The 27,820-nt window shown below is 44.5% G+C and overlaps 1 protein-coding gene across 6 annotated transcripts in view; it reads right to left on the bottom strand.

Moving 5' to 3' along the window:
• The window catches only part of CIPC (CLOCK interacting pacemaker), a 52,522-nt gene that overhangs the window by 4,343 nt on the left and 20,359 nt on the right, over positions 1 to 27,820 (bottom strand). For 3 of the 6 annotated variants that reach the window (XM_033957072.1, XM_033957071.1, XM_033957073.1), the window contains exon 2: positions 6,727 to 6,977. In XM_033957072.1, the coding sequence (XP_033812963.1) occupies positions 6,727 to 6,904 (178 nt within the window). In that variant the 5' untranslated portion in view covers positions 6,905 to 6,977. Of the gene's footprint in view, positions 1 to 6,726; positions 6,978 to 7,406; positions 7,512 to 8,762; positions 8,826 to 27,820 lie in introns of those variants that run through there. The other 3 variants (XM_033957069.1, XM_033957068.1, XM_033957070.1) reach the window with 2 other exon arrangements.

Genomic DNA, 27,820 nt, shown 5'->3' with positions numbered 1-27,820 from the left:
ACCCAAGGGACCACCTCTATGGTCACCACTATTGACCTGAAGGTAATTCCAGGCCATGGGAGCCTGCAGCTCTAAAATTTCCGATAACCTCCCCCTTATCTGTGGAGTAAGGACTATCAACCTGGTGTCAATGTTTCTTGGAGGCTGCTGAAAGACAGAAGCCAGAGGATTGAGGGTGTCTGGTGCCTCCAAACCTCTGCCTAGACCCCTTGTAGGCTCTTTATCCAGAGGACCCTCCTGTGTATTGGCAAAACCACTGAGAGCTCCGAGAACTACCATAACCGGATCCCCTGGTAGTCCTTGTGTGAACATCCGGCAAGGCCTTAGGATGACGTTCAAGAAAGATATAGTGGCGCTAGAAAAGATTCAAAGAAGAGCGACCAAGATGGAAAAGGGGATGGAACTCCTCTCATATGAGAAAGACTAAAACGGTTAGGGCTTGGAAAAGAGACAGCTGAGGGAGATATGATTGAAGTCTACAAAATTCTGAGTGGAGTAGAATGGGTACAAGTGGATTGATTTTTCACTCCATCAAAAATTACAGACTAGGGGACACTCGATGAGAAATACTTTTAAAACCAATAGGAGAAAATTTTTTTCACTCAAAGAATAGTTAAGCTCTGGAACGCATTACCAGAAGATGTGGTTAGAGCGGATAGCATAGCTGGTTTTAAGAAAGGTTTGGACAAGTTCCTGCAGGAAAAGTCCATAGTCTGGTTATTGAGAAAGAGATGGGGAAGCCATCGCTTGCCCTATATCAGTAGAATGGAATATTGCTACTCCTTGGGTTTTGTCCAGGTACTAGTGACCTGGATTGGCCACCGTGAGAACGGGCTCCTAGGCTTGATGGATCATTGGTCTGACCCAGTAAGTCAGACAGACAAAATCTGGCATAAAAACCTGGCAAGCTGTCCCACTGATAAAAGAAAGCATTGATCAACATTTTGAAAAACACGAACTTCTGACAGCCAGCCAGCATGGTTTCTGCAAGGGAAGATCGTGCCAAACAAACTTATTGCATTTCTTCGAAGGGATTAACAAACAGATGGACAAAGGAGACCCCATTGACATCATATATCTAGATTTCCAAAAAGCCTTTGACAAGGTGCCCCATGAACGTCTACTCCGGAAACTGAAGAACCATGGGGTGGAAGGTGACATACATAGATGGATCAGAAACTGGTTGGAGGGTAGAAAACAAAGGGTAGGACTGAAGGGTCACTACTCCGACTGGAGGAGGGTCACGAGTGGTGTCCCGCAGGGCTCGGTGCTCGGGCCGCTACTATTTAATATCTTCATAAATGATCTAGAAACAGGGACGAAGTGCGAGATAATAAAATTTGCGGATGACACTAAACTATTTAATGGAGCTCGGACTACAGAGGAATGCGAAGAATTGCAAAGGGACTTGAACAAACTAGAAGATTGGGCGATGAGATGGCAGATGAAGTTCAACGTTGAGAAATGTAAGGTATTACATGTGGGGAGCAGAAACTCGAGGTACAACTATACAATGGGAGGGATATTATTAAATAAAAGTACCCAGGAAAGGGACTTGGGGGTATTGGTGGACATGACATTGAAGCCGACGGCACAGTGTGCAGCGGCCGCTAAGAGAGCGAATAGAATGCTTGGTATAATCAAAAAGGGTATTACAGCCAGAACGAAAGAGGTTATCCTGCCATTGTATCGGGCAATGGTGCGTCCGCATTTGGAGTACTGCGTCCAATATTGGTCGCCGTACCTTAAGAAGGATATGGCATTAGTCGAGAGGGTTCAGAGGAGAGCGACGCGTCTGATAAAAGGTATGGAAAACCTGTCATATGCTGAGAGATTGGAGAAGCTGGGTCTATTTTCCCTGGAGAAGAGAAGACTTAGAGGGGATATGATAGAGACTTATAAGATCATGAAGGGCATAGAGAGAGTGGAGAGGGACAAATTCTTCAAACTCTCGAATAATAAAAGAACAAGAGGGCACTCGGAAAAGTTGATAGGAGACAGATTCAAAACAAATACTAGGAAGTTCTTTTTTACCCAACGTGTGGTGGACACCTGGAATGCGCTTCCAGAGGACGTGATTGGGCAGAGTACGGTACTGGGCTTCAAGAAAGGATTAGACAAATTCCTACTGGAAAAGAAGATAGAGGGGTATAGATAGAAGATTACTGCACAGGTCCTGGACCTGCTGGGCCACCGCGTGAGCGGACTGCTGGGCACGATTGACCTCGGGTCTGACCCAGCAGAGGCATTTCTTATGTTCTTATGTTCTTATGTTCCTTTTGCCTCCATGACGGTCTAGTGTCCTCTATGCAGTGCCTTTTCACCAAAGATGCAAAATTGACCCTTGCAGCTTCCTAACACTCTCAAGAGATCAAAGGAAGCTGAGCCTGAGGTCCCTGCCCCTCCCTCACATGCCCCGCAACATATGGAACATGAACAAACCTCAGCTGGCCATCCAGCGCAAATCTGACATGAATCCAGTGTATCAGAGCTTGAGCAGTCTTCAAAATTGAGGTATTTTAAGGCTTTTTAATCCAAATCAGGAAATCCAAGGTGGCTTCTGTGATAGCAATTTTAGTGCTAAAAACAGCCTGAGGGAGCTAAATGAAAACTCAAATTTGGGAAAGGGATTTTTAGAAGTGGGGGACCCGCAATCTGGTCCTAGGAACCCTTTAAAATGCAATTTTTAGCCTCCCCCCCCTCGATTTTCCCCATAGGCTGCAATAGCCAATTACTTACATGTGTTTGCTTGTACTAAGACTAACTGAGCTGCCACTGGAGCTATGAAGGAGAGAAGACTTCTGCCTCAGCCAAGCATATGAAAACCAGATGCTTGCTTCTTCAAACTGCCAGTCAGACATATGAAGGTGGGCCGAGACCTCCACCACTGTAGGTCTTCGCACGTCAACAGGAGGAGGAACCCACGCAGCCAGCCCTACTCTGGCCCTTCAGGACTAATCTGGGGCCACATAGCCTGCGCTTAAGCCTCAGACAAAATCCGGGGTGAGCTTTGCTATCAAGGGAATGGTTCCCAAGCAACCTTAACTGGCTAGTAAGGCTGGTAACCCTGAGAACAGCAGGTAGTAGGTATTCCTCCTGCCAATTTTTTTTTAAGTTCAGGAGGGTGTGGAGGTAGAGGAAGGGCCATCATTGGGGGTGGTCCCCAGCATGGCTTCATGGGCACAACATCTGTGCCCATTAAAAAAAACCTAAAACTACTCTTCCTGGCCTGAACAGCTAGTGACAGGAGGCTGCTTTGGGGCTTCCCCTGCCGGCTTTGCACATGTGTCAGTCGCTTTCTCCAATGACTGATCAGATGGGATTTCTGCAAACCTCCATGACCCTCATTTGAATGTGAGGTTTTTGAAGCCAGACACCCACAGGATGAGTATCTGGCCTTAAGTCCTGAAAGCCTCACTCACTTAACACATTCTTTAACTTGCATTTTTATAGGATGTCTGTGAGTTGATCATGATGCCGAGTTTAATGTTTCGGGAGGGCTGTAGGCTAGAGGTCTGAAAGTTAACTGGAAAAGATGGGGATAGATGAATGTGCTTGCAAAGGTTGAAAGTTTGCATACGGCACTCACTATCCTTGGAGCAAATCAGCACTAATTGTAATTTGGTCTATTCTTATATAGTACTATGCTCTGAATGAGAGTTGTAAAAGTGGAACATAAATGTGGAATTAAAATAAAGTTGGAAGGAAAAAAAAAGTCAAATTTGTTAAAATTTTAACTTCTAACATTTCCTGCTGAGTAAAAGCAGGGTTGAGATTTTTTTTATGGGAAAAAGTCATAGGATTATTTTCCTAAATATAAAGTTTATATACTAAGCTGTAAAAAAAATTTGCAGCTTAGCACCCAATGTAGCTGCAGGATGCATATTTCTTGCATATTCCTAACCATGGCAATAAGCAAATTTTTAAAATGTGATTTTTATTTTAACACAAATTAACAATTTAGTATGAAAATATGCCTCATTCACTGAAGGGCTACATCATTGGAGGGGGACCCTCCCCTTAGCCCACACAATACATTTCATTTTATTTATTTATTTTTTTGCAGACTAACATTCAAAAAGAGTTTGACAGTTCTGCTCTTATGCAATACACAATTTGGCCACTAGAGGGAGAACTATATCAACATTGAAAATTTGTAGTGCTGGGCTCCTTTGTTGAAGAGGAGACTGGTCTTGGAAAGCTTATATAACTCAATAAATTGGTTACTTTATAAGGTGTTACTTGCCTCTATCAATTTTGTTATATCGGACTACTATGATTACCCCTTTTTAAAAGTTTTTTTCATTTGTTTTGAGATGCTGATTTAGAGTCTCACGCCACACCAACCCATAGTTTGATTTATGATAACCATGCTCTGCCCACCACACAATCGCATCTTGCCAACTCATGAACAAAAATCCTCTAAAAGGCTTTTCAAATGAGGGATTACTGTCAGACAGCTTTAAAGCAAACTATTAAGAATTCAGAATAGGGATTACTGATACTATATTAGGACAAAGGGATTGAGGGGTACAGATAGGAGTAGAGGCAACTTCTTATGTTCTTACCATGTTTTCTATTCAAATCAAGCCAGTCCTAGTTTCATCCCTCCACAATCCATGGACTTGCAGTTTCAAATATTATTTTCAGGTAGTATATATTAGTTATCTATGAATTTGGGAGGGGGTGGGAGTTAAATCTTATTGAAGATTTTTCAAGTGATGTTGTATTATAATTGTTTGATATTTACTGTACACTTGATGTAAGTTATAAAATGAATAAAGAATTTAAAAAAAAAAATTGTATTTCTCCAATGACTCTCTCTCTCTCTCGCCCTACCATGGATGCAACAAGGTTAAAACAGGAATCGATGACCCAGAGCCAGCTAGCAATTCTATCAATAGGAAACACTTATTGTTTCCTCCTTACCACGGCCTTTATGTCCTGTACCCTGTTCCACATGAGTTTGGTACCCTTTCTATTCAAGCAGCCTCACTTACAACTGTGCAGCTGCAATTAACTGACGGTTCACATCCCATCCCAACAATGACTAAAAGGAGAGCATGATTTCTAAAGAGAGAAAGGGAAAGCAGGAGCAAAGCAAAAGATGCAGAACTGCTGAAAAAGAAGGCAGCAAGAGAAAGAAAAATGAAGCACCCAGAAATACAGAACCACTGAGGATATACTTTTGGAGATCCTGCTTTGATATTTGTGATCCAGATTCACCATTGAGAGATAGGATTCTTGGGTTCATGGACCTTTGGTCTGACTCAGCACCATACATAAGAACATAAGCAGTGCCTCTGCCGGGTCAGACCAGAGGTCCATCCCGCCCAGCAGTCCGCCCCCGCGGCAGCCCAACAGGTCATGACCTGCCTTAATCACCAGAAGGGGCCCCCTTGCCCCCTAGGTTTCTCATCGAAGTCCTATCTTCCCATCAATGTCCTAACCCTCCGGCCTTGCACCTGCACGACCTGGTGAGCTGTCTATACTTATGCAACACCCCAGCACCTCCCTCAGTACCCCCACGATCCCCTTTTCCCTCAGGAATCTGTCCAATCCCTGTTTGAATCCCTGTACTGTACTCTGCCGGATCACTTCCTCCGGGAGCGCATTCCATTTGTCCACGACCCTTTGGGTGAAGAAAAACTTCCTTGCATTTGATTTGAACCTATCTCCCTTCAGTTTCTCTGAGTGCCCCCCTCGTACCTGTCGTCCCTTTTAGTCTGAAGAACCTGTCCCTGTCCACCCTCTCTATGCCCCTAAGTATTTTGAAGGTCTCTATCATATCCCCCCTGAGCCTCCTCTTTTCCAGAGAGAAGAGCCCCAGTTTATCCAGCCTCTCAGCATATGGGCAGTTTTCCAGCCCTCTTACCAGTTTCGTTGCCCTCCTTTGGACTCTCTCAAGAACTGCCATGTCCTTCTTGAGGTGCGGCGACCAATATTGAACGCAGTATTCCAGATGTGGGCGCACCATCGCTCGATACAGCGGCATGATGACTTCCCGCGTCCTGGTTGATATGCCCCTCTTGATGTTGCTCAGCATCCTGTTGGCTTTCTTCGAGGCTGCTGCACACTGTGCGGATGGTTTCATGGATGGATCCACTAGCACACCCAAGTCTCTCTCAAGTCCGGTGTCTTCCAGCAATCTCCCCCCCATTTTATACTCGAACAACGGGTTCTTTTTCCCTATGTGCATGACCTTGCATTTATCTACGTTAAAGCGCATTTGCCATTTGTTTGCCCAGTCCTCCAGCTTATCGAGGTCCCTTTGCAGTTCCTCACACTCCTCCCTGGTCCTAACTCTGGCGCAGAGTTTGGTATCGTCTGCAAATTTTATAACCTCACACTTTGCCTCCGTTTCCAGGTCATTGATAAATATGTTTTTACAGAGAGGTGCAGCAGATGGGGACAGAAACAGACAGAACGGCTGAGAGAAAGGAGGCTGGGCCATGAAAAAAGGGGTCAATAACAAAACCTACAGTAGCAGCTGGGAGTGGGGGAGCAAGGAGCAGGCAGCAGTCAGGGAAAAAGCAAAGGAAATAGAGAGGGTAATAGCTGAGAAAGGGGGATGTCAGAAAAAATAGCCAGAAAATCACAAAATTCTAAATAAACAGTAGACACATCGAGAAGTGTGGCTTTTGTGCACACTGCTTATATCTTTCAGGGTAGGATGATGACATTCATGCTCTAAAAACACCACAGTTGAGAAGCAAGTGTACATACCTGAAAATCCTGAATCCTTTTCTGACCCACTGGATGACTGGCAGGAGTCCTGATTTGGTGGGACATTCTTTAGCTGCCCTTTGTGCTCCTCAGAGCCCACGTTCTCACTTTTGATACAGGCCGTCATGCTTGCTTTCTCCTTATTGGTATTTGTAGTCCTTTTTTCCAGCAGAGACATTGGAAATGCTTTCTGATCTTTACGAGATTTACAGCAGAGAACTGGACATCAGTGCAAGAACGGCAACGCACACCTGCATGGGGATTCAAGGGAGATAAAAATCTTTACGCTTGGCTTAGGTTGTCAGTACTCTATAAAAGGTTTGGTTGGCTCCTCCCTTAATAGCCCTCATCGACTTGGAACTCATTGTTTTCCTCTCCTGTCCTATCCTCAGTCTCTCAGCGTTCTCTGTGTTCCACCCATTGGATTTACTCCTCCTCCAGCAATTTTCTTTGTTTTCTTCCCTACTGTCAGGTAATGCCTGTCTGGGATGAAGGTCTTAACCCATAGTAATTGCATTGCTCAGAGAAGATCATTTTGCTAGAAGATAAGTGTTTTCTCTATTTAATTTTTAGCTTTTATCCATCTAGAGCAGTAATTTAATCTGTTTGACTTTTTCGAGGTCACAATAATTTTAGAGAAAATTCACCAACTGAACACAGAGCATTGTCTTGGCACCTACCCTACTGGAAGTGATCTTGATCCAATAAGCATGAGGTTATTTTCAATATCAATAAGGTCAAAGTTGAAAGTGCCACAAGGTCCACGCACAGTTCTCCATTCCTTCCTTGTTTAAAAATAAGGAACAGAAAAATTCAGAATAGTTAGGCCAGTCAACGACTCAGGGGTGAAATAGCTAAGGATAAAACATCTGTGCGCCTGGCTTCTACCGCGAGCATAATACCGAAAGTTAAATGTATTCAATTTTACATCCAGAAAACTTGCTCCTAAAAGGGAGGGAGGGGATGCAGGTGCTGGACGATTTCACAGTAAGCACAGGTTCTAGTGTGCCTGTCCAAAAGAAAACAGAAGTGTCTGTTCTATGTCTCAATATGTAAGCAAATTTGGCAAGGCTTGTATTTAGGTACAGAAGAATATGCACCGATACGTATTTTAACTTGTCTCTTATCTCCTGTCTGCCTCTGAACCTTGCAGAGGCTTCCTTTAGGTTGCAAAAGATGAAAAAACTGGCATTTAAATCTAAAGACAAAAACCAACCAGGCATGAAATCCTCTCTACACCACCTTGTATGCAGCGCCAAACCTGATGAAAAAATTCTCATTGTAGCCACATATCAGAAGCCCCCCATTTACTACTACTATTAATTATTTCTAGAGCACTACCAGATATATGCAGCGCTGTACAGTCATGAAGGAGACAGTCCCTGCTCAAAACAGCTTACAATCAACGGACAGGATGCCAGGATGGAGGATACAGTTAGGGGGGATAATTAATCTGCTGGCTAGGGTGGTGAGCAGTGGCGTACCCAGCATATGTGACACCCAGGGCCCATCATTTTTTGGCACCCCCCCATTTGTACGAAAAACATGATTTTTAGTAACAAGCCACACGTCACACATGAGTACCTAGGAAAAGGCAGCATCTTACATACTGCAGTGAACAGTACAACATCAATACACCCATTGTAAAACTAAACAAGCCAGACCAGCACAGATCAATCCTACACCGTCAATCCTAACAGAAAACCTTGTCTTTCGAACACACAGAACACCTTCACCTAATATGGAATATGTCATCACAAACTAACCCCTCCCCCTTTTACAAAACTGTAGTGTGGATTTTAGCCAGGGTGTAACAGCTCTGACGCTCATAGAATTCTGAGCATCAGAGCTGCTACCACCACGGCTGGCGCTAAAAAACGCTCCACAGTTTTGTAAAAGGGGGGATAAAATAGAAATACATAGACAAAAGTTAAATTGAACCACCAAGAAGCTGGACTCTGCATACAATGCAACACCACAGAAACAGTGAAACATGTCTCCTAAAGCAATAAATAAATAGAAAATTTTTGTTCTACCTTTGTCTTCTCTGGTTTCTGCTTTCCTCATCTTCTCATTCAATTCCTTCCATCCACTGTCTCTCTTCTCTCTGCGTCTTCCATTTGCTCTGTTACTGTGCCTCTCCCTTGCTCCCCCTTCCAAATTGGTCTGGCACCCATCTTCTTCCCTCTGCTCGCCCCAGTCTGGCATCTCTGTCTTCTTCCCTCCCCACTCTCTCTTCCCCATGTGCTTTCAGCGTCCTTCTCCCCCCCTCTGTCTTCCCCATGTGCTTTCAGTATCCTCCCCCCTCTGTTTTACCCATTTCCCTTCAGCGTCTTTTCCTCTCCAATCCACTTTCCTCTCTTTCTCCCTCCCTGCCCCTTACCTTCGTGGCACTTTCTCCCCCCCCCCCCCCCCCCCGGACAACAGGCCCGGTCCGACAAACGTCCCTGCCCTGTGGCCGGCGACGTCTAAACTGCCTTTGTACAGCAGCCAGCTGCTGTATGGCTGCCGTAAAGGTCGTCTCTGATGCAACTTCCGGTTGCGTCAGAGATGACCTTTATGGCAGCCACACGCAACTCCAGCTGCTGTAAGAAGGTAATTTAGACACGCGGCCACTAGGTAAGGGGCAGGAAGGGAGAAAGGGAGCTGTTTCAAATTCACAGCTGAATTTTACGGACCTGGCCAGCTGTGCACCCCCCTAAGCCTGCACCCGGGGTGGACCTCCCCCCCCCCCCCGGTACACCACTGATGGTGAGCAGTGTTATGAATTGGTGGTGAATAGGGTTATGAATTGAAGGCTATATCAGAAAGGTGAGTTTTCAGTCTTCTTTTAAACAAGGGAAACGGCGTGATGAACAAACTCAGGTAGTTTATTCAAGTCTGGAATTGGCAGTGGAGAAGGGTACAGATAAAAGCAATTTATTTGAAGAACGAAGTTCTTGGGAAGGCATATAAGAAGAGATAAGAGAGATGAGAAACTGTTAGTAATAGGAATATGAATGGTATGCGAAGGCAGATAGGGAGCCAGTGAAGTTATTTGAGGACAGGGGTAAGGTGAGTGTAGTAAGATTGACAGAACATAAGTCATGCAGCTGAGTTTTGCACTGATTGCAGGGGGGGAGAGGAAGTTCAGCGGGAGACCTGTTAGAGAAGTAAATTGCAGTAGTCTTAAGTGTGAGGTTATGAGAGTGTGGACAAGGTTCAGGTAATGTGTGCAGAAAGGGGCGAATTTTGGTGGTGATGTACAGATAGAAGCGACAGGCTTCAGCAGTTGGATGTGCATAAAAAATGAGAGGTTGGAAGAAGACTACTCAAAGGTTGCGAGCAGAGGAGACTGGAATGATAATAGTATTATTTGCAGAGATGGAGAATGGAGGAAGAGGAGCAGAGAGGGTTTGGGATAACAGTGGGATTTACCTCTCATACTCAATGGCCTCATTAGCAAAGTTAACACATACAAACCATGTTCAACTCTCTTAATTATGCAGTTGGGCCCACAGTAGCTTTCTGCATCCTGCATGTTGAACCTCAGCTTGATTCATGTAGTCAGGTCTGCTGTTCCCTTGTTGGACAGGAATGCTATGGAGACGGTGGACTTAAGGCTATCTTAGCTGGGTACCAGAAGAAGCTGCAGACTGTCTGCTGGCTTAGAAGACTGCACTACTTGGATGGGGGAGAGAATAGAAAATAGGCTCATTGTGCTAGTGGCCAGTTCTGACATTTTTCTGTATTCAGTGTCTTTGGTGTATACCTCTTTATTTAACCAGGATTCTCTTAAATTTGTTTATGATATGTCACTAAGACTAGAATCTGATGGCATGTGACTAAAATAACTCCCCCAGCTGTGTTAAATGAATGTTTTATTGACCTCTGATTGCTATGATAATTTTGCACAAATATATCCAAAAGTGGAAGCAGATCGTATTTGTGCCATGACAGCAGTTTCAGACACGTCAAATTACAGTAAGGTGTTTGAGAGCATGTTCTTAACTCTTCCAGGATTTTCACAGTCTGTTCTGCTCTGTGTGCAGTTTATTGCATAACACAAATTCCAGCCATACTGAATGTACTGTACAGATTCCAGCACTTGCTGGCACCTGCCTATCCTTCAGCTTTCATTACGTAACACAATCTCATCCACTCTCCCATGAAGGCATATGCAATTCCATTCTGTACAATTAGAGCTCTGCCTAGTACCCATTATATCTTTCTCTCTCAGACATATCCCACGTGCCTTTCCCAGGCCCTCTTGAATTCAGACACAGTCTCTGTCTCCACCACTTCTTCCGGGAGATTGTTCCATGCAACTACCACCCTTTCTATTAAATAGTATTTCCTCAGATTACTCCAGAGCCTCTTAACTTTATCCTATGCCCTCTCATTCCAGAGCTTCCTTTCAAATGAAAGAGACTTGACTCATGTGCATTTATGCCATATAGGTATTTAAATGTCTCTATCATATCTCCCCTCTCTTGCCTTTCCTCCAAAGTATACAGATTGAGATCTTTAAGTCTGTCCTCATACGCCTTATGACAAAGACCACACACCATTTTAGTAGCCTTCCTCTGGACCGACTCCATTCTTTTTATATCTTTTTGAAGGTGCGGCCTTCAGAATGGTACACAATATTCTAAATGAGGTCTCATCAGAGTTTTATACAGAAGCATCAATACCTCCTTTTTCCTACTGGCCATACCTCTCCCTATGCAACTTAGCATCCTTCTAGCTTTCGCCATCACCTTTTCAACCTGTTTGGCCGCCTTAAGGTCATCACATACAATCACACCCAAGTTCCGCTCTTCTATCATGCACATAAGTTCTTCACCCCTAAACAGAAGCAGAAAAATTGCCTACATCAGTGTTTCCCAACCTATGTGCCCAATCAGGTTTAAAAGTGCACCAGTATGCACCAGAAAGAGTGAGAAAGTCGCTCCTACTTGATGCTCAGGTCCAGACTGACATATGGACTACGATCTCAGTACCTTGCATCCATAAGGCGTACTAGCAGCGGCTTTCTGGGCATGTGTGAGAAATATTGAATAGCAGGCATGAGATAGTCAATCCAGCTCTACTTTGTGCAGCATACACAATGTTCAGAGCTCCTCCTCTTCCTTCTAAACTTGAGTTTCCTCCTTTGAATACATCTAGGCTTTGGTGGGGCTTTCAGTGCTTTCCTAACTTTTATTTTGGGGGCAATTTCTCCAAATGGATTAGTTTGACACTTACCATGACAGGAATGAACCTTACTTCTAAGTTAGGCTATGTGAATTATGATCTCTTTCTCTCAAATTTGCTGCTAACGCTCACCATAGTACCAAAGAGAGCTTCTTTCTAGAGTTCGTAAGATGTAACACATATAGACAACTTATCCAGCCAAGTCCTTCCCTGTCTACATGGTCGTGCTATGCAGAGGGCAGGATGCTGCACAACATTTTTTTTGAAAATATACAAGAGCGAATCAAAAATTAAAGGCAATTGTCAATTATGCGATAACTGGAATAGAGCTAGCAAAATGCAACATATGTACTTGTACCTTGCCTGTTGGCTAGTTCATTCACACACACAATGCAGAAATCGGCCTTAGTCGTGTGGCAGCCACAAGGTCAGAAACATGGATGCTCCATTGCAAGAAGGACAATGTGCAATAGTGCGCTTTCTTTGGGCAGAGGGAGTGAAGCCTGTAGAAATTCACTTTTGAATTTTGATTCAGTATGAATATAGCACCATGAATCAACAAAAGGTGTATGAGTTGGTAAAAAGGTTTAAAGCAGGAAGAACAGGTATAACCGATGAAGGTCATTCTGGTTGCCCATCAACACTGCGCACACAAGAGCGCATTGACGGGGTAGATGCCTTGCTTAGAGAAGACCAATGGATAAGGGTGTCTCAATTGGCTGCAAATTTGGATATCAGAAATGGATCTGCATTTGCCATAATGAATGACAACTTGGGATACAGGAAAGTCTGTGCACGATGGGTTCCCAAACAACTTACTGATCTGCACAAGCAACCCAATTCCTGAGATGGTATGAAGATCTGAGTCTGCCTGGTCCCGTGCTGCTTCCCACGAGGACCAGGCAGACAGCCTTGTGCGCCACTCTGTCAAAAGGGAAAAGAAGAGGACTCGGAGGCAGCCGCATCAGATGTCAGTGTTTGGGGGGACCAGGCAGGCATCTGCGTCCAGTGGGGGAGGGCACCAGAATTTTAAAAAGGCACCCTTATTTCCACTCCTTTTTGGGGTGGAAAAAATGCATCTTATGAAGCGAAAAAATATGGTAATTGAATGTCATCAGCAAAGGAGTGAATTTGGATTTGATGCTTCGTGGTTATGTCAACAACAGGTCAGATATATAGGTTGAATAGTAATGGGGAGAGTTGAATATTATGGCGGTGATACCTCCAGAGACAGGAGAGCTTCCAGTTTCCCCTCCAGTGCCCCTCAATGTAGCACTTTCACCAAAGAATATTGAAAAATGGCGTACGTACCAAAGACGTTCAAGACTGGGCTTTCAAATGAGGTGAGGTGGGTCATAAAATACAATGCACCACCTCTAAAAAGCAGAGCACTCCCATGTGAGGGCCCTTCATTTCTAGGTTACTTTTACCAACCACCTCAGTGCAGCCTGACTTACCTCATACTGGCAGGTGACATGTCCTGTACCAGCATTACTCAGTTTACTACACACACCTGCAGGCTGTTCATTCCTGTGTTCCATTTGCTTTTTTAAACTCCACAGAACTGGAAGTTCCAGTTTGTTCTCACATGAGTAAAACACTTTGTTCTTAAAAGGTGGAACTGCTGTAATTTCCTCCCCTTTCTCTAACTCCACACTTTGCATACCTCCCAACATCAGCAGCTTCATGAGAAGAGGAAGGTGGCTTGGAAAGGGCTGGGAGTCCTTGAAGATTTCTATCTAAATTATGAACAATGATAGCAAAACAAGTATAAATATGATGCACCCAATGCTATACTCTAGGAGAGTGTGGCATAGTGGTTAGAGCCACAGCCTCAGCTCCCCGAGGTTGGCATCCCGAAGCTGTGCGTGGGGATAACGGGACAGGGGATCTAAAAAGGGGACAGTCCTGTTCACCTTAGATAAGGCTGCAGCGGCGCAGACCGGGGGAAAGGAAGGAGATGCTGAGGTGCAGGAGGACCCAGACCTGGCCGGCCGTGTACCCGGGGCGGACCGCGCCCCCCACCCACCCCCTTGGTACACCACTGGGGGTAACTTGTCAAAGGCTTTTTGGAAGTCTAAGTATACGATGTCTGTGGGGTCCCCTTTGTTCATCCGTTTGATAATTCCTTTGAAGAAATGCAATAAGTTCGTTAGGCACGATCTTCCCTTGCAGAAGCCATGTTGGCTTGTTATCATAAGTTTATTCCTTTCTAGATGCTCCTCGATGCTGTCTTTTATCAGTGCTTCCACCATTTTCCCCGGAACCGAGGTCAGACTTACCGGTCTGTAGTTCCCCAGGTCACCTCTTGATCCCTTTTTAAAGATGGGTGTAACATTGGCTATCTTCCAATCCTCCGGGATCACGCCTGTTTGCAGGGATAGATTACAAACTTGCTGTAGTAGTTCTGCTATTTCATTCTTTAGTTCTTTCAGTACCCTAGGGTGGATTCCGTCCGGGCCCGGTGATTTTTCAGTTTTTAATTTTTCTATCTGCCTGTGTACGTCTTCAAGACTTACTTCTATGGATGTTAATTTTTCTGCTTGGTCTCCTTTGAAGATTTGTTCAGGTTCCAGTAAGTTGGATGTGTTCTCTTTTGTAAATACTGACTAAAAGAACATGTTTAATCTTTCCACCACTTCTTTCTCCTCCTTCACCACTCCCTTCCTATCTCTGTCATCCAGCGGTCCCATCTCCTCCCTAGCCGGCTGCTTCCATTTAACATATCTGAAGAATGGTTTGAAATTTCGTGCTTCCCTGGCTAGCCTCTCTTCATATTCTCTTTTTGCTTTTCTAACCATGAGGTGACATTCTTTTTGATACTTCCTGTGTTCTTTCCAATTCTCCTTGGTTTTGCCCTTTTTCCATTTCTTGAATGAATTCTTCTTATCACCTATTGCTTTCTTCACTTCTTTAGTTATCCACGCTGGGTCTTTTGTTTGGCTCTTTTTGCACCCTTTTCTGAATCTGGGGATATACAGATTTTGCGCCTTGCTCTCCGTATCCTTGAATAAAGATCAGGTTTGCTCTACAGTCTGCCATTTCTTTGAGCTGTTCCTAAGTTTCTTCCTTACCATTACCCTCATCGCTTCGTAGTTTCCTTTGTTGAAGTTGAAAGTTGTCACTGTGGTTCTCTTTCCCTTCGGTATTCCTACTTCAACTTTGAACTTGATCATATTGTGATCGCTGTTTCCCAACTGTCCCACTACTTCCACTTCCTTTGCAGGCCCTCTTAGCCCATTAAGGATTAGATCCAGAGTGGCATTCCCTCTCGTCGGTTCTCTGACAAGCTGCTCCATGAAGCAGTCCTGTACAGTCTCCAGGAATCCGGTCTCCCTAGCGCATTTTGAGTCTCCAAGACTCCAGTCTATCCCGGGATAGTTGAAGTCTCCCATAATAATTTTGCTTTTGCATTCTCATTTCATCTCGGCTTCCATTTCTTCATCGGTAGCTTCGGTTTGCCCAGGTGGACGATAGTACAGGCCCATATTTATCTCAGGCCCTTTCCTTCCTGGTATTTTAATTCATAGCGAATCCAATTTGTTGGTCGTCGCAGTTGTGTCCACTCTGGTCGAGTGTATGCTTTCTTTTATATATAGGGCTATTCCTCCTCCTTTCTGACCTGGCCTGTCTTCGCGATAGAGTTTGTATCCTGGCAGTGCTATGTCCCATTTGTTTTCTTCATTCTACCATGTTTCGGAGACTCCAATGATGTCTAGGTTCTCAATTTTGGCCATGACTTCTAATTCCCCCATTTTGTTCCTTAGGCTCCTTGCATTAGTATATATGCAATTTAAGTCCTGGTATTTTTTTGCCTTCATTTCCTTTCCCTGTGCTTCGATCTTTATTTTCTTCTCCTGTGCTACAATCCTCTTATCCTCCTCTTCTGGATCAGTCAACTCCTGTGTTTTGCCCGTTGTTTGATCCCTGCATTTTTCCCACTTAGTATCTTCACGGGATACCTTCTTCCGAATCGTCGACACTTGGTCGACTGTCGGCTTTCCCCTTCTTCTTAGTTAAAGCCTGTTCTATCATATCTCCCCTGTTCTATCATATCTCGCCTCTCCTGCCTTTCCTCCAAAGTATACAGATTGAGATTGTTAAGTCTGTCCCCATACGCCTTATCACGAAGGCCACAACACCATTTTAGTAGCCTTCCTCTGAACCGACTCCATCCTTTTTATATTTTTTTGAAGGTGCGGCCTCCAGAATTGTACACAATATTTTAAATGAGGTCTCACCAGAGTCTTATGCAGAGGCATCAATACCTCCTTTTTCTTACTAGCCATATCTCTCCCTATGCAACCTAGCATCCTTCTAGCTTTCGCTGTCACCTTTTCAACCTGTTTAGCCACCTTAAGATCATCACATACAATCACACCCAAGTCCCGCTCTTCCATCATGCACATAAGTTCTTCACCCCTAAACTGTACCATTCCCTCTGGTTTTTGCAGCCCAAATACATGACCTTGCATTTCTTAGCATTAAATTTTAGCTGCCAAATTTCAGACCATTCTTCAAGCTTCGCTAGGTCTTTCTTCATGTTGTACAGCGTGCTCTCTACCTGTCCACTACACTCACAATATTGTTTCTTGTGGCATGTATTTTTAATTTGTGAACCAGGAGCCTATTTGTTCTATTGTTAAATTAAAAGTATTGCTGACGCATTTTATGCAGAGCCTCTTCTATACTAGCCAATTCCAGGTCTTTTAATTCTGCTTTAAGTTTAGCTAGTTGTACTTTCTCTTGCCCAGATCTAGCTCATCCTCTTACTTTGCCCTCTAGATCAATTAGTTCCCTCCTCTTTGTTTGTTTCACTTGAAGGTTTGCTCTACACTTCTAATGCAATCACCTTGCCTTGGAGGACTGCTTTCAGGGCTTCCCATAAAAGTATGGGGTTAATACTATCAGTATCATTCAGCTCTATATATTTTCTTAAATCTTGAGCCAATTGGTCTACCTTTTAGGGTCCATGTGTTTAGGGGCTGCTGGACCGTTAAAGACGCTGAAGGGAAGTGTGGAGAGAGAGGGGAGGGGAGAGAGGAACAGACGTTGCATGGAAATGGGTAGGAGAGAGAGGAGAACACGCCTAGAAATTTGATTAAGCAGAATAAAATTTTTTTAATAAACTTGAAACTTGGAAGGAAGTGGACAGAGAGGGGAGGGAGGAGCAGATACTGCATGGAAATGGGTAGGGGAGAGAGAGAGGAACACACTGAAAGGAAGTGAAAAGAGAGGGGGAGGAGATGGAGGAACAGACACTGCATGGAAATGGATAGGGGAGTGAGGAGAACACGCTGGAAGGAAGTGGAGAGTGAGAGGGGAGGAGCAGACGCTGCATGTTCATGGGTAGGAGAGAGAGGGGATAAAACTCTGAAGGAGATGGGTGCCAGACCAATTGAGGGGGTGGGGGTTGTGGAGGGAGAGACACAATAACAGAGCAGATGCTATATGGAAGAGGCAGAGAGAAGGCAGACAGTGGATGGAAGGAATAGAATGCCGAGAAGATGAGGAAAGCAGAAACCAGACAACAAAGGTAGAAAAAAATTTCTATTTCTTTTCTTTTTTTTTTTTTGCTTTAGGATAAAGTAGTATATTAGTTGTGTGGATAAACATTTATAAACAAAGTCCTGCCAGCTGAATTTATAAAATGACAATTGTACAGAATATTATTTCTTTTTATACTTTAATAAAATAAGTTCAGTAAAATTGGCCTTTACTATCGTCCCCCAGGACAGGCGGAGGAAACTGACTCAGAAATGATGGAGGAAATCAAACAAGAATGCAAGATAGGCAATGTAATTATATTGGGAGACTTCAATTTCCCAGGGATAGACTGGAAACTAGCAACCTCCAACTGCGGCAAGGAGGCCAAGTTCCTGGAGGTGCTAGGGGATTGCTTCCTGGAACAAATGGTAAAAGAGCCGACAAGAGGCAACGCCACCCTGGACTTGGTCCTAAATGGCCTCACGGGACCGATAACAGAAGTGGAAGTCATGGTTCCACTGGGAACGAGTGATCACAATGTAATCAACTTTAAACTTGACATCGGGAAAGGGAAACATGCCAAAACCTTAACCACCACCTTAAACTTTAAAAAGGGTAAATACGATCGCATGAGAGCCATGGTAGAAAAAACGACTCGAGAAGATGGTGGACAAACTTGAAACGGTAGATCAGGCATGGTCCCTACTGAAAAATACTATCACAGAAGCACAAGATCTCTACATTCCGAGGATTTCCAAAGATCGGAGAACAAAGAGCAAAAGAGAACCGGCATGGCTTACCATACAGGTGAAGGAAGCCATAAAAGAAAAGAAGGACTCTTTCAAAAAATGGAAATGCATAAAGACAACCGAAGCTTGGAACAAACATAAAGATGATCAGAAGAAATGTCACAAGGCGGTGAGGGATGCCAAACAGGAATATGAGGAAAAAATAGCCCAGGAGGCCAAAAACTTCAAGCCCTTCTTTAGATACGTGAAAGGGAAAAAACCTGCAAAAGAGGCAGTGGGACCCCTGGACGACCAGGGAAGAAAAGGGTACATCAAGGAAGATAAACAAATCACAGACAAACTAAATTCCTTCTTTGCGTCCGTCTTTACGAAGGAGGACACCTCAACAATACCTGAAGTGGAGAAAGTGTTTGCAGGAGAAATAGAAGACAGCCTCACCACAGTTGAAGTGGACTTAGACCAGATATACTATCAGATCGACAAACTTAAAAGTGACAAATCCCCTGGACCGGATGGAATTCACCCGAGAGTCTTAAAGGAATTGAAGGTTGAAATCGGAGAGTTATTGCAAAAACTTGCAAACCTGACAATCAGAACTGGACAGATACCGGACGACTGGAGGATAGCGAACGTCACCCCAATTTTCAAAAAAGGATCGAGAGGGGAACCGGGCAACTATAGACCTGTGAGTCTTACGTCTGTCCCTGGCAAGATGGTTGAAGCACTGATCAAGGATAGCATAGTCCGGCACTTGGACGCACATGACTTGATGAAACCCAGTCAACATGGATTCAGGAAAGGGAAATCATGTTTGACGAATTTACTCCAATTTTTTGAGACCGTGAACGAGCAAATTGATAGTGGGAAGCCGGTGGACATAATATACTTGGACTTCCAGAAAGCGTTCGACAAAGTTCCACACGAAAGACTTCTCAGGAAACTACAAAGCCATGGCATAGAGGGAGATATACAAAGATGGATAGGCAAATGGCTGGAAAACCGAAAGCAGAGAGTGGGCATAAATGGGAAGTTCTCCGACTGGGAGAAAGTGACTAGTGGTGTACCCCAGGGCTCGGTACTTGGGCCGATCCTTTTTAATATTTATATCAATGACCTGGAGGAAGGAACATCCAGTGAGATCATCAAGTTTGCAGACGATACAAAACTATGCCGGGCGATCAGATCGCAGGAGGATAGAGAGAAACTCCAGAGCGACTTGTGTCGGTTAGAAACATGGGCGGAGAAATGGCAGATGAAGTTCAATGTGGAGAAATGCAAGGTAATGCATTTAGGCAATAAGAATAAGGAATACGAGTATACAATGTCAGGTGCAACTCTGGGGAAGAGTGAACAAGAAAAGGACCTGGGTGTACTGATAGATAGGACCCTGAAGCCGTCGGCACAATGCGCGGCAGCGGCAAAGAAGGCAAATAGAATGTTGGGCATGATAAAGAAAGGAATCTCGAGTAGATTGGAGAAAGTTATAATGCCGCTTTATAGGGCAATGGTCAGACCACACTTGGAATACTGCGTCCAACATTGGTCTCCCTACCTAAAGAAGGATATAAAACTGCTGGAGAGGGTGCAGAGACGAGCAACAAAACTGGTGAAGGGTATGGAGAAACTGGAATACGAGGACAGACTTATAACACTAGGATTGTTCTCCCTTGAGAAAAGGAGACTGCGTGGGGATATGATCGAGACCTTCAAAATACTGAAAGGAATCGACAAAATAGAGCAGAGAAGATTATTTACATTGTCCAATTTGACACGGACTAGAGGACATGTAATGAAGCTAAGGGGGGACAGGTTCAGGACTAATGTCAGGAAGTTCTGCTTCACTCAGAGAGTGGTTGACACCTGGAATGCCCTCCCAGAGGAGATTATGACGGAATCGACCGTCCTAGGCTTCAAGAGCAAACTAGATGCATATCTCCTTAAGAGAGGCATATAAAGATATGGTGGACTATAAATTACGCCAGGTGTACACCTGGCAGGGCCTCCGCGTGTGCGGATCGCCGGACTTGATGGACCGAAGGTCTGATCCGGAGATGGCAGTTCTTATGTTCTTATGTTCTTATAAAATTATTTGAGGCTTGTGCGGATGAGATCAGATGGTTTGCGGGGACGGCGACCGAGCTCGTGGGAACTGAGCTAACGGGGATGGGGACAAATTTTTTCCCATGTCATTCTCTAAGTTATACTTCATAGGGCTAGTTTCCTGCTGTAATCTCGATCTGTCCAGTGGGTAAACACACATAGCTCACAGCAATTGCTCATCACATAGTAACACAGACTAGGGTGAAGTCTGTGTCTTTGTGTTATTAATTATTACAGCGCTCAGGTGATGCAAACATTAAAGAAAGTTTTCTAAAAATATATCAATGAATAGAAAGTTACCAATGGAAGAAGTCAGAATCACAAAGCGTTCAAATTCCCTCAACTCCAGATGTGAGAAATTTCAAGTGGTCATATGCCGATATAGAAAGAACTGCATACGCACGTGTATACTGCTTAGGTTTCAACTCTGTCTTCACCCTCAAGAGATAAAATATTCAGTTTAAAAAATACTCACCTCTCTCCTGTACATAAAAGAAAAATCACTGTCCCCAAGCTTCTCAGCTACAGTTCCATTATGCATTTGTGTCTCTAAATAACTCCCCCTCCCCTAGTGTGTCCGACTGTGTCAGCCTAGCTGAATCCAGCAGAGGGTGACGTAAGCAGCTGTAGCAGAAACACATTCCTATCCATGTGCTTTGAATGGACTGTAGATAATTCCTCCCCCTTCTCCCAACACACTAGCTTAAGCTGTCCTCTGTGCATCTTCTAAAGGAAAGAAAACAATGAACTTCCCCAGACATTTCTATCTCACTCTAAGGCCAATGCAGAAAGCTGTGTGTGCTTAATGAGCTACCAGTCGCATGATGCAGATAGGGTTCAGGCCCTGATTCTCGAAACAGTGCCGAGAAACGTGGCACATGGCGCCTGTCAATCTTAAGTTAGGTGCCATTTATAGAATCGTGCCTAAAATGGACTCAGGTACCGGAAGGCGCCCAAGTACAAAACAGGTGCCTACATGAAAAACATGTCCACCATCCACCCCTAACCATGCCTACTTTCTGGTAGGTGCCTTGGACTAGGCTCCTTCCTGAAAAAAGTAGGTGCCTAACTTTCCAATTAATTAGGTGCTAATTGCTTGTTATCGGCATCAATTAAGCTTTTTAAATAATTAAGCTAGGCACCAACTTTTATAGAATCTGGGCCTCAGTACCCAAGTTAACTCGCATGGTAGGCATCACCTTATGACATATTAAAAGGAGGCTATTACTGAAACTGTGGCAAAGCGGGAATTACTCAACTGCAAAAGGTATTCTCCAAGGACAGCAGGACACAAATTTTCACATGTGGGTCGACGTCATCCAATGGAACTAGACATGGACTTCTAATTTTAGAAGCTTTTGAGAGTCGAATCATACATGCACCTGTACATAAAGTGTGGGGCTAAGAGAGTCTGGTACAATAGCTGAGAAAATGAAACTCTTAGGAGAGGAAAGCAGGTATGTGAGAGTACCGTATACTGTATACTCAAATATAAACCAGGATTTTGGGGTCAAAAACATTGGCCCAAGAATGGGGGCCTCCCAGACTTATTGCAGGCCGCCACCAGGTTCTGCACCCTGCCCCCTCCCTCGGAATCTGCTTCCACGTAACTTCCGTCTGGTCTTCTAAGGTGTACTATCCCGCCTGTGTTCCTTTTTCTTTCACTAATATACCTGAAGAAGGATTTGTCCCCCTTTTTAATGTTTTTTTGCCAGAATTTCTTCCACTCAAAGTTTTGCCTCCCTAACTGCCATTTTGACTGCTGTAGACCTGGTCCTATATTCTACCTTTGCCTCTCTTTTCTCCGTGCGCTTGTAGGAGAGAAACGCTTTTTTCTTCTCCTTAATGAGGTGCGAGATCTCCGCGGTGAACCACTTGGGTTTATTGTTTCTTTGTCGTTTATTTACTGATTTTATGAAGCGGCTAGTTGCTTCATGTATGGTTGATTTCAGTGTTAACCACTTAGCTTCTACATCATCGGTCTCCGCTTGGTCCTGCAGTGTCCGATGGACGAAATCTCCCATGCGTGCGAAGTCTGTGCCCCGGAAATTGAGTACCTTTGTTTTCGTGTTTGATCTAGGGAAGCCTTTCCTAAGGTTGAACCATACTATGTTGTGGTCGCTGGAGGCTAGCGTATCTCCTACTGAGACCTCTGAGACACTTTCCCCGTTGGTGAGTACCAGGTCGAGGATCGCCTGGGCCCTAGTGAGCTCCATTACCATTTGTTTGAGACGTGCTCACCTTTATGGAGGTTAAGAGCCTCCTGCTACCACTGGTTGTCGCTGAAAATGAGTTCCAGTCTGCATCAGGCATATTGAAGTCCCCTAGCAGTACAGCTTCTCCTCGTAGAGTGATATTCTCTATGTCTTCAATTAATTCTGCGTCCATGTCTTCCAGTTGTCTTGGGGGTCTGTATACCACACCTAGACACAGGCATTTTTCTCTGCCTTTTGCCAGGTTTACCCAGTGTACTTGACATCTGTGATCCTGGTGGTTTTGATTGACATCTGTGATCCTGGTGGTTTTGATGTCCTCTTTAATGTATAGAGCAACCCCCCCTCCTAACCTGCCCTCTCTGTCCTGACGAAGTAGATTGTAGCCTGGTATAGCCATATCCCATCCATGTGAGTCCGTGAACCAAGTTTCAGATATTGCCACCACATCTAGGTCGGCATTCCTTATTTCAGCCTCCAATTCTAGAATTTTGTTACCTAAACTGTGTGCATTGACATACATGGCCCTCCATATCTTGTGTTTGCTAAGTCCCTGTGAGGCGTATCCTACCCGAGTCAGTGTGACTCCTAAAGAACTGTTTGCAATGTGGGTACTTACCTTGGACATGGAAGCGGAGTTTCGACTCACCTCATCAGGATAATTCCTTTCTGCACTAATATGTGAATGGGTACCCTCCCCCGACTTACCTAGTTTAAAGCCCTGTGAAGCTGAGTGCACCGGTTTGTGAGTGTTTTGCAAGACGAGCAAAACACTCAACAAACTTTTGTCTCGTAAACCGAGCACTGCCCCGATAAACGAGCACTCAGCAATGGTGGCACAGGGGTGAGTACTTGCCTGCGGGTGCTGCACAGCGATTCCAAAGTGGTGCCTTCCTTGCCTCGGGGTCCCCATGCGGCTGCCCTCCTGCTTCGGCAATGCCTCTGCCGTCCGTCAGCGCTCTCTCAGCTCCCATCTAAACTGGCCATCCTGAATGAGCATGCGTGCGACTTCTCTCTCCTCTCCTAAGTCAGCCGCTGCCCCGACAACATGCTCACCATGTACAAGCACGCAGGACGTCCTGGTATGTGGTGAGTGTGTTGTCGGGGGAGCGGCTGACTTAAGTTTTAACAAGAACATAAGAATTGCCGCTGCTGGTTTACAACAAGATTTCTAATGGGTGGTCATGGACAATGAATTACAGGTTTAAAAGTAGAAATGTCTTTGCATTTTGAATTATAGGTTTGAAGAAATGAGTCTTTAGTATTCTCTTAAAGTTGCAATATGTGTCTGGTTGACACAGGTGCTGTAGGAGTCCATTCCAAATTTTGGGGCCTTGGACTGCAAAAGTGGATTTGTTTTGACTTCTTTTGGTGTACACGCAAAGGTGAAGGGAAGGCTATCTTAAAGCACTGCGTCAATCTCAAGTTGAAAAAAAATGTTTGTAACAATCATGTCTGAGATTTGTCCTATGGAATTCTCCCCATAAATGGCTCTGTGGACCATGCATGCAATTTTATATTGAATTCTCTTTAATTTCCTTAAGAGTGGGGTAACTCTCTTTAATTGGCTTCATTGGAAGATTAGTCTGGTAGCTGTAATCTCCCACATTCTTTTTCAGTAATACCACAAAACAATTGCAATAGTTTAAGGGAGCAGGACTGCTACTATCTTGAAGCTAGCCTGACTCAGAACAGATCCAATTGCACTTAATTGTCTTAGTCTGAAGAAAAAACTTCTAACCAAGGAATTAATCTGGTCAGCAAAGTTAAGGTCCGAGTCTATAATTGCACCCAACACCTTTGATGTTCTCTCCATCTTGAGTTTTTCTCTGGTTACCAACACCAATTCTATATAAGTCAAGGAGTTATAGTTTCCAAACCAGAGGACCTTGGTCTTCAGTTTGTTGAGTTTAAGAAAGTTTTGTTTTGCTCATACACTGAAGTCTTCAACAACCCTATCTATATATTGGGTGGTGGCCTCAAAGGTATCCTTAATTGGACAAAACAGGAAAATATCATCTGCAAAGCTCTTTCAACTAATGCGCAACATAACCACCGCTCCGGAATTAGGCCTCTCTGAAAAAACTTCACAACCGATGCCCAGACCCTAGCCGATTACTTCCTTAACAAAATAAAAACTGTACAATCAGAAGTTGAAAATACAACCATTGCGGCAACATCAGAGTACGCATCCCCACAGGTAATTGAAGAATCCTTCAATGCTGACCAAGCCTGGAATACACTAGAACAGGGGTCTCAAAGTCCCTCCTTGAGGGCCACAATCCAGTTGGGGTTTCAGGATTTCCTCAATGAATATGCATGAGATCTATGTGTATGCACTGCTTTCAATGCATATTCATTGGGGAAATCCTGAAAACCCGACTGGATTGTGGCCCTCAAGGAGGGACTTTGAGATCCCTGCACTAGAACCTTTAGAAAACCCCACCACTGCCAAACTCTTAAAAAAAACTTTCCTCCCCCAGCCCTTGACAACTGCCTAACTGGCTGTTAGCCTCTGCCCCTGATCACATCATCACTTGGATCGCCAACCTCCTTCAACATGGCCAACTCCCCAAATGGGCCAAATTGCCCTCACATAAACGCTGACCCATCAGACCCCTCCAACTATAGGCCAATAGCAGGCATTCCTATACTAGCAAAGCTAATGGAAACCCATGTCTGTAAACAAATCTCAGCCTACATAGAAAAACATAATTGCCTTCACCCCACACAATTCGGCTTCTGCCTGCACTACAGCACAGAGCTACTCCTAGTTACCTTAACCACAAAAATCAAACAAGCACTAAGCAAGAGCCACCAAGCAATACTGCTCCAGTTCAATATCTCTGCTGCATTTGATTCTGTTAATCATCATATACTCCTAACAAAACTTAACATTGGAGTCACTGGCACAGCACTCAGTTGGTTCAAAGAATTCTTGCAAAACAGAACTTACCTGTTCCGGAAAGATAAACTTCTTGTGGTGTGTCTCAAGGCTCTCCACAATCCCCATTATTCTACAATATATTCATGAGCTCCCTAGGCAACATCCCCTTCACTAATGACGAATGCTTGCTGTCATATGCTGATATCTTCCTGCTCATCCCAACAGAAAACAGATCCAATGACATCCCCTTGAAAATAGCCAATAATATAGAGAAAATACACACACGGGCCACTATCAATAAACTCACTACGAAGATCAAAATACTATGGTTTCACAGTTCTCAACAAACAGCCCCCTCAACTGTCACCTTACCCTCAGGAACCAAACTGAACATTGACAATACTTCCAAAGTCCTAGGAATCACACTGGACTCTACCCTTTCCTATGAGCCCCAAATCTCCAAATTGCGGAAAAAACACCTTCTACAGTATAATAATAATAATTTATTTCTTATATACCGCTATACTGTGAAGTTCGAAGCGGTTTATGAGAAAACTCAGGCTAATCAGACCTTACTTCCACCAACACCATTTCACGATCCTAACAAAGATGTTGATATTGTTGGACAACTGTAACTCCCTCTATGCCGGCATAAGCTATGCCCTCCTGCACAAACTGCAGCAAATCCAAAACATAGCAATACGACTTATCTTCAAATTAAGAAAATTCGACTCCATATATCCTTACTACAAAAACTTGCACTGGCTGTCCATCTCTGTACGTACCGACTTCAAAGTATCATGCACAATGCACCATATACTATATGCAAGCCCCATCTCTTCTGCCCCCCCCCCCCCTTTGTTACAGGTTTCTCCCTCTCTCTATCTTCCTTCTGCTAACATTTTGAGTCCTCCCACCTTTGATCCAGGTCTTTCTGTCTCTCTCTGTCTTCCCCCTCCCCAGGGCCTGGCATCTCTCTCTCCTTGGTTCAGGGTGTTTCCTCTCTCTACCCCAGCATCTGCCCTGTCTTCCCCCTCCATTTTGGTTCAAATCTACTTTCCCACCCCTCCTCAAGGCCCTTTTCTGTCCCCGCCCCTGGTGTCCAGATCCAGCGTCCCTGGCAATCCCCATCCCACGAGGGCCCTTGTGGCGGGTGGGGGGGGTTACCTCTGCTTCTTCCCACACCCAGTGAGGTCATCTTCTGCGTATGACCGCCGCCACACCCGATACGGCTCTCACTCCATGCTCCTGCTCTTCCCCCCTAGTCTTACCTTTAAAAGCACCGCCGCAGCTTATCGAGGACCAACAAGCTAATTACGGCAGCCTGCAGGGTAAACCTAGCAGGCTGCTGTCAGTCTCCGCACTCATTCCCTCTGCCGTAATTAGCTTGTTGGTCCTCGATAAGCGGCAGCGGCACTTTTAAAGTTGAGACTAGGGGGGAAGAGCAGGAGCATGGACTGAGAATCGTATCGGGCTGCAGAGAGAGCCGTTTTGGGCCACATGTGGCCCGTATGTTGTGCAGGGCTGGCCTACAGGATGTGCCTCTTGCTGCAAGAGGCAAGTTCTGTAGGAAGTCAGCTGGCACCTCTCCTCCTCCCTAGTGTGTCATGGGATACCTGAAATCTCAGGAGGCACACAGTTTGCGATACACTGGTATAACCAATGACTCATCCAGTAAAGTGGCTATACACTGACATTATCAGTATCTCTGTAGCAGCTGTGGGCCTTCTCTATTCATTGAGAAAAATTACACACACACAAAAATCCATTCAACAACCCCCCCCCCCCCCCCCCAAACACTGTAATAGTCAGGAAGAGAACACATGGACAAATCATATGCTGACAGCAAGTGCTTTTGACGCTAAGCTCTGATGAATCACAAAACTGAGCAGGAAAGAGGACATCACCAGGAGGGAGAGACAAGAAAGTCCTCAACAGACCTCCTGCATCTATTTCCTGATGAGCACTAATTTCAAAACTACACACAGAGAGTTCTAATACACTCCCAGTACATATTATTGCCTACGTTTCCACCACCATAATTTGTTAAAGCAATCCCCCACATCCTTGCAAATGGCAATGTTCACATCATCATAAATTGTAATGTGTGGAAAAATATCTAATTGGTTTGTGTTGAATAGATCATTCATAAGAACATAAGCAATGCCTCTGCTGGGTCAGACCTGAGGTCCATCGTGGCGGCCCAACAGGTCCAGGACCTGTGCAGTAATCCTCTATCTCTACCCCTCTATCCAATCCTTTCTTAAACCCCAGTACCATACTCTGCCCTATTCAAGGGCTATGTACTTTTCAACATGTGCTCAATGCTAAGCTGGCTCCACAGTTTCTACCACTGTTGTCAGGCTTCACTCTACTCATTTACTGAGCTGTAACCGTAATGTTCTTCGTATGCCTAATGAGCTTCTATTAAGACCCAGTGTACACTTCTAAAAGGACCTGATGAAGGAAGTACAGCTCAGGAA

This window comes from Geotrypetes seraphini, chromosome 8 (genome assembly GCF_902459505.1).
Source record: "Geotrypetes seraphini chromosome 8, aGeoSer1.1, whole genome shotgun sequence".
NCBI classification, from domain to species: domain Eukaryota; kingdom Metazoa; phylum Chordata; class Amphibia; order Gymnophiona; family Dermophiidae; genus Geotrypetes; species Geotrypetes seraphini.
The sequence above is the reverse complement of the archived record's forward strand: the minus strand, read 5'-3'. Positions and strand labels throughout refer to the sequence as shown.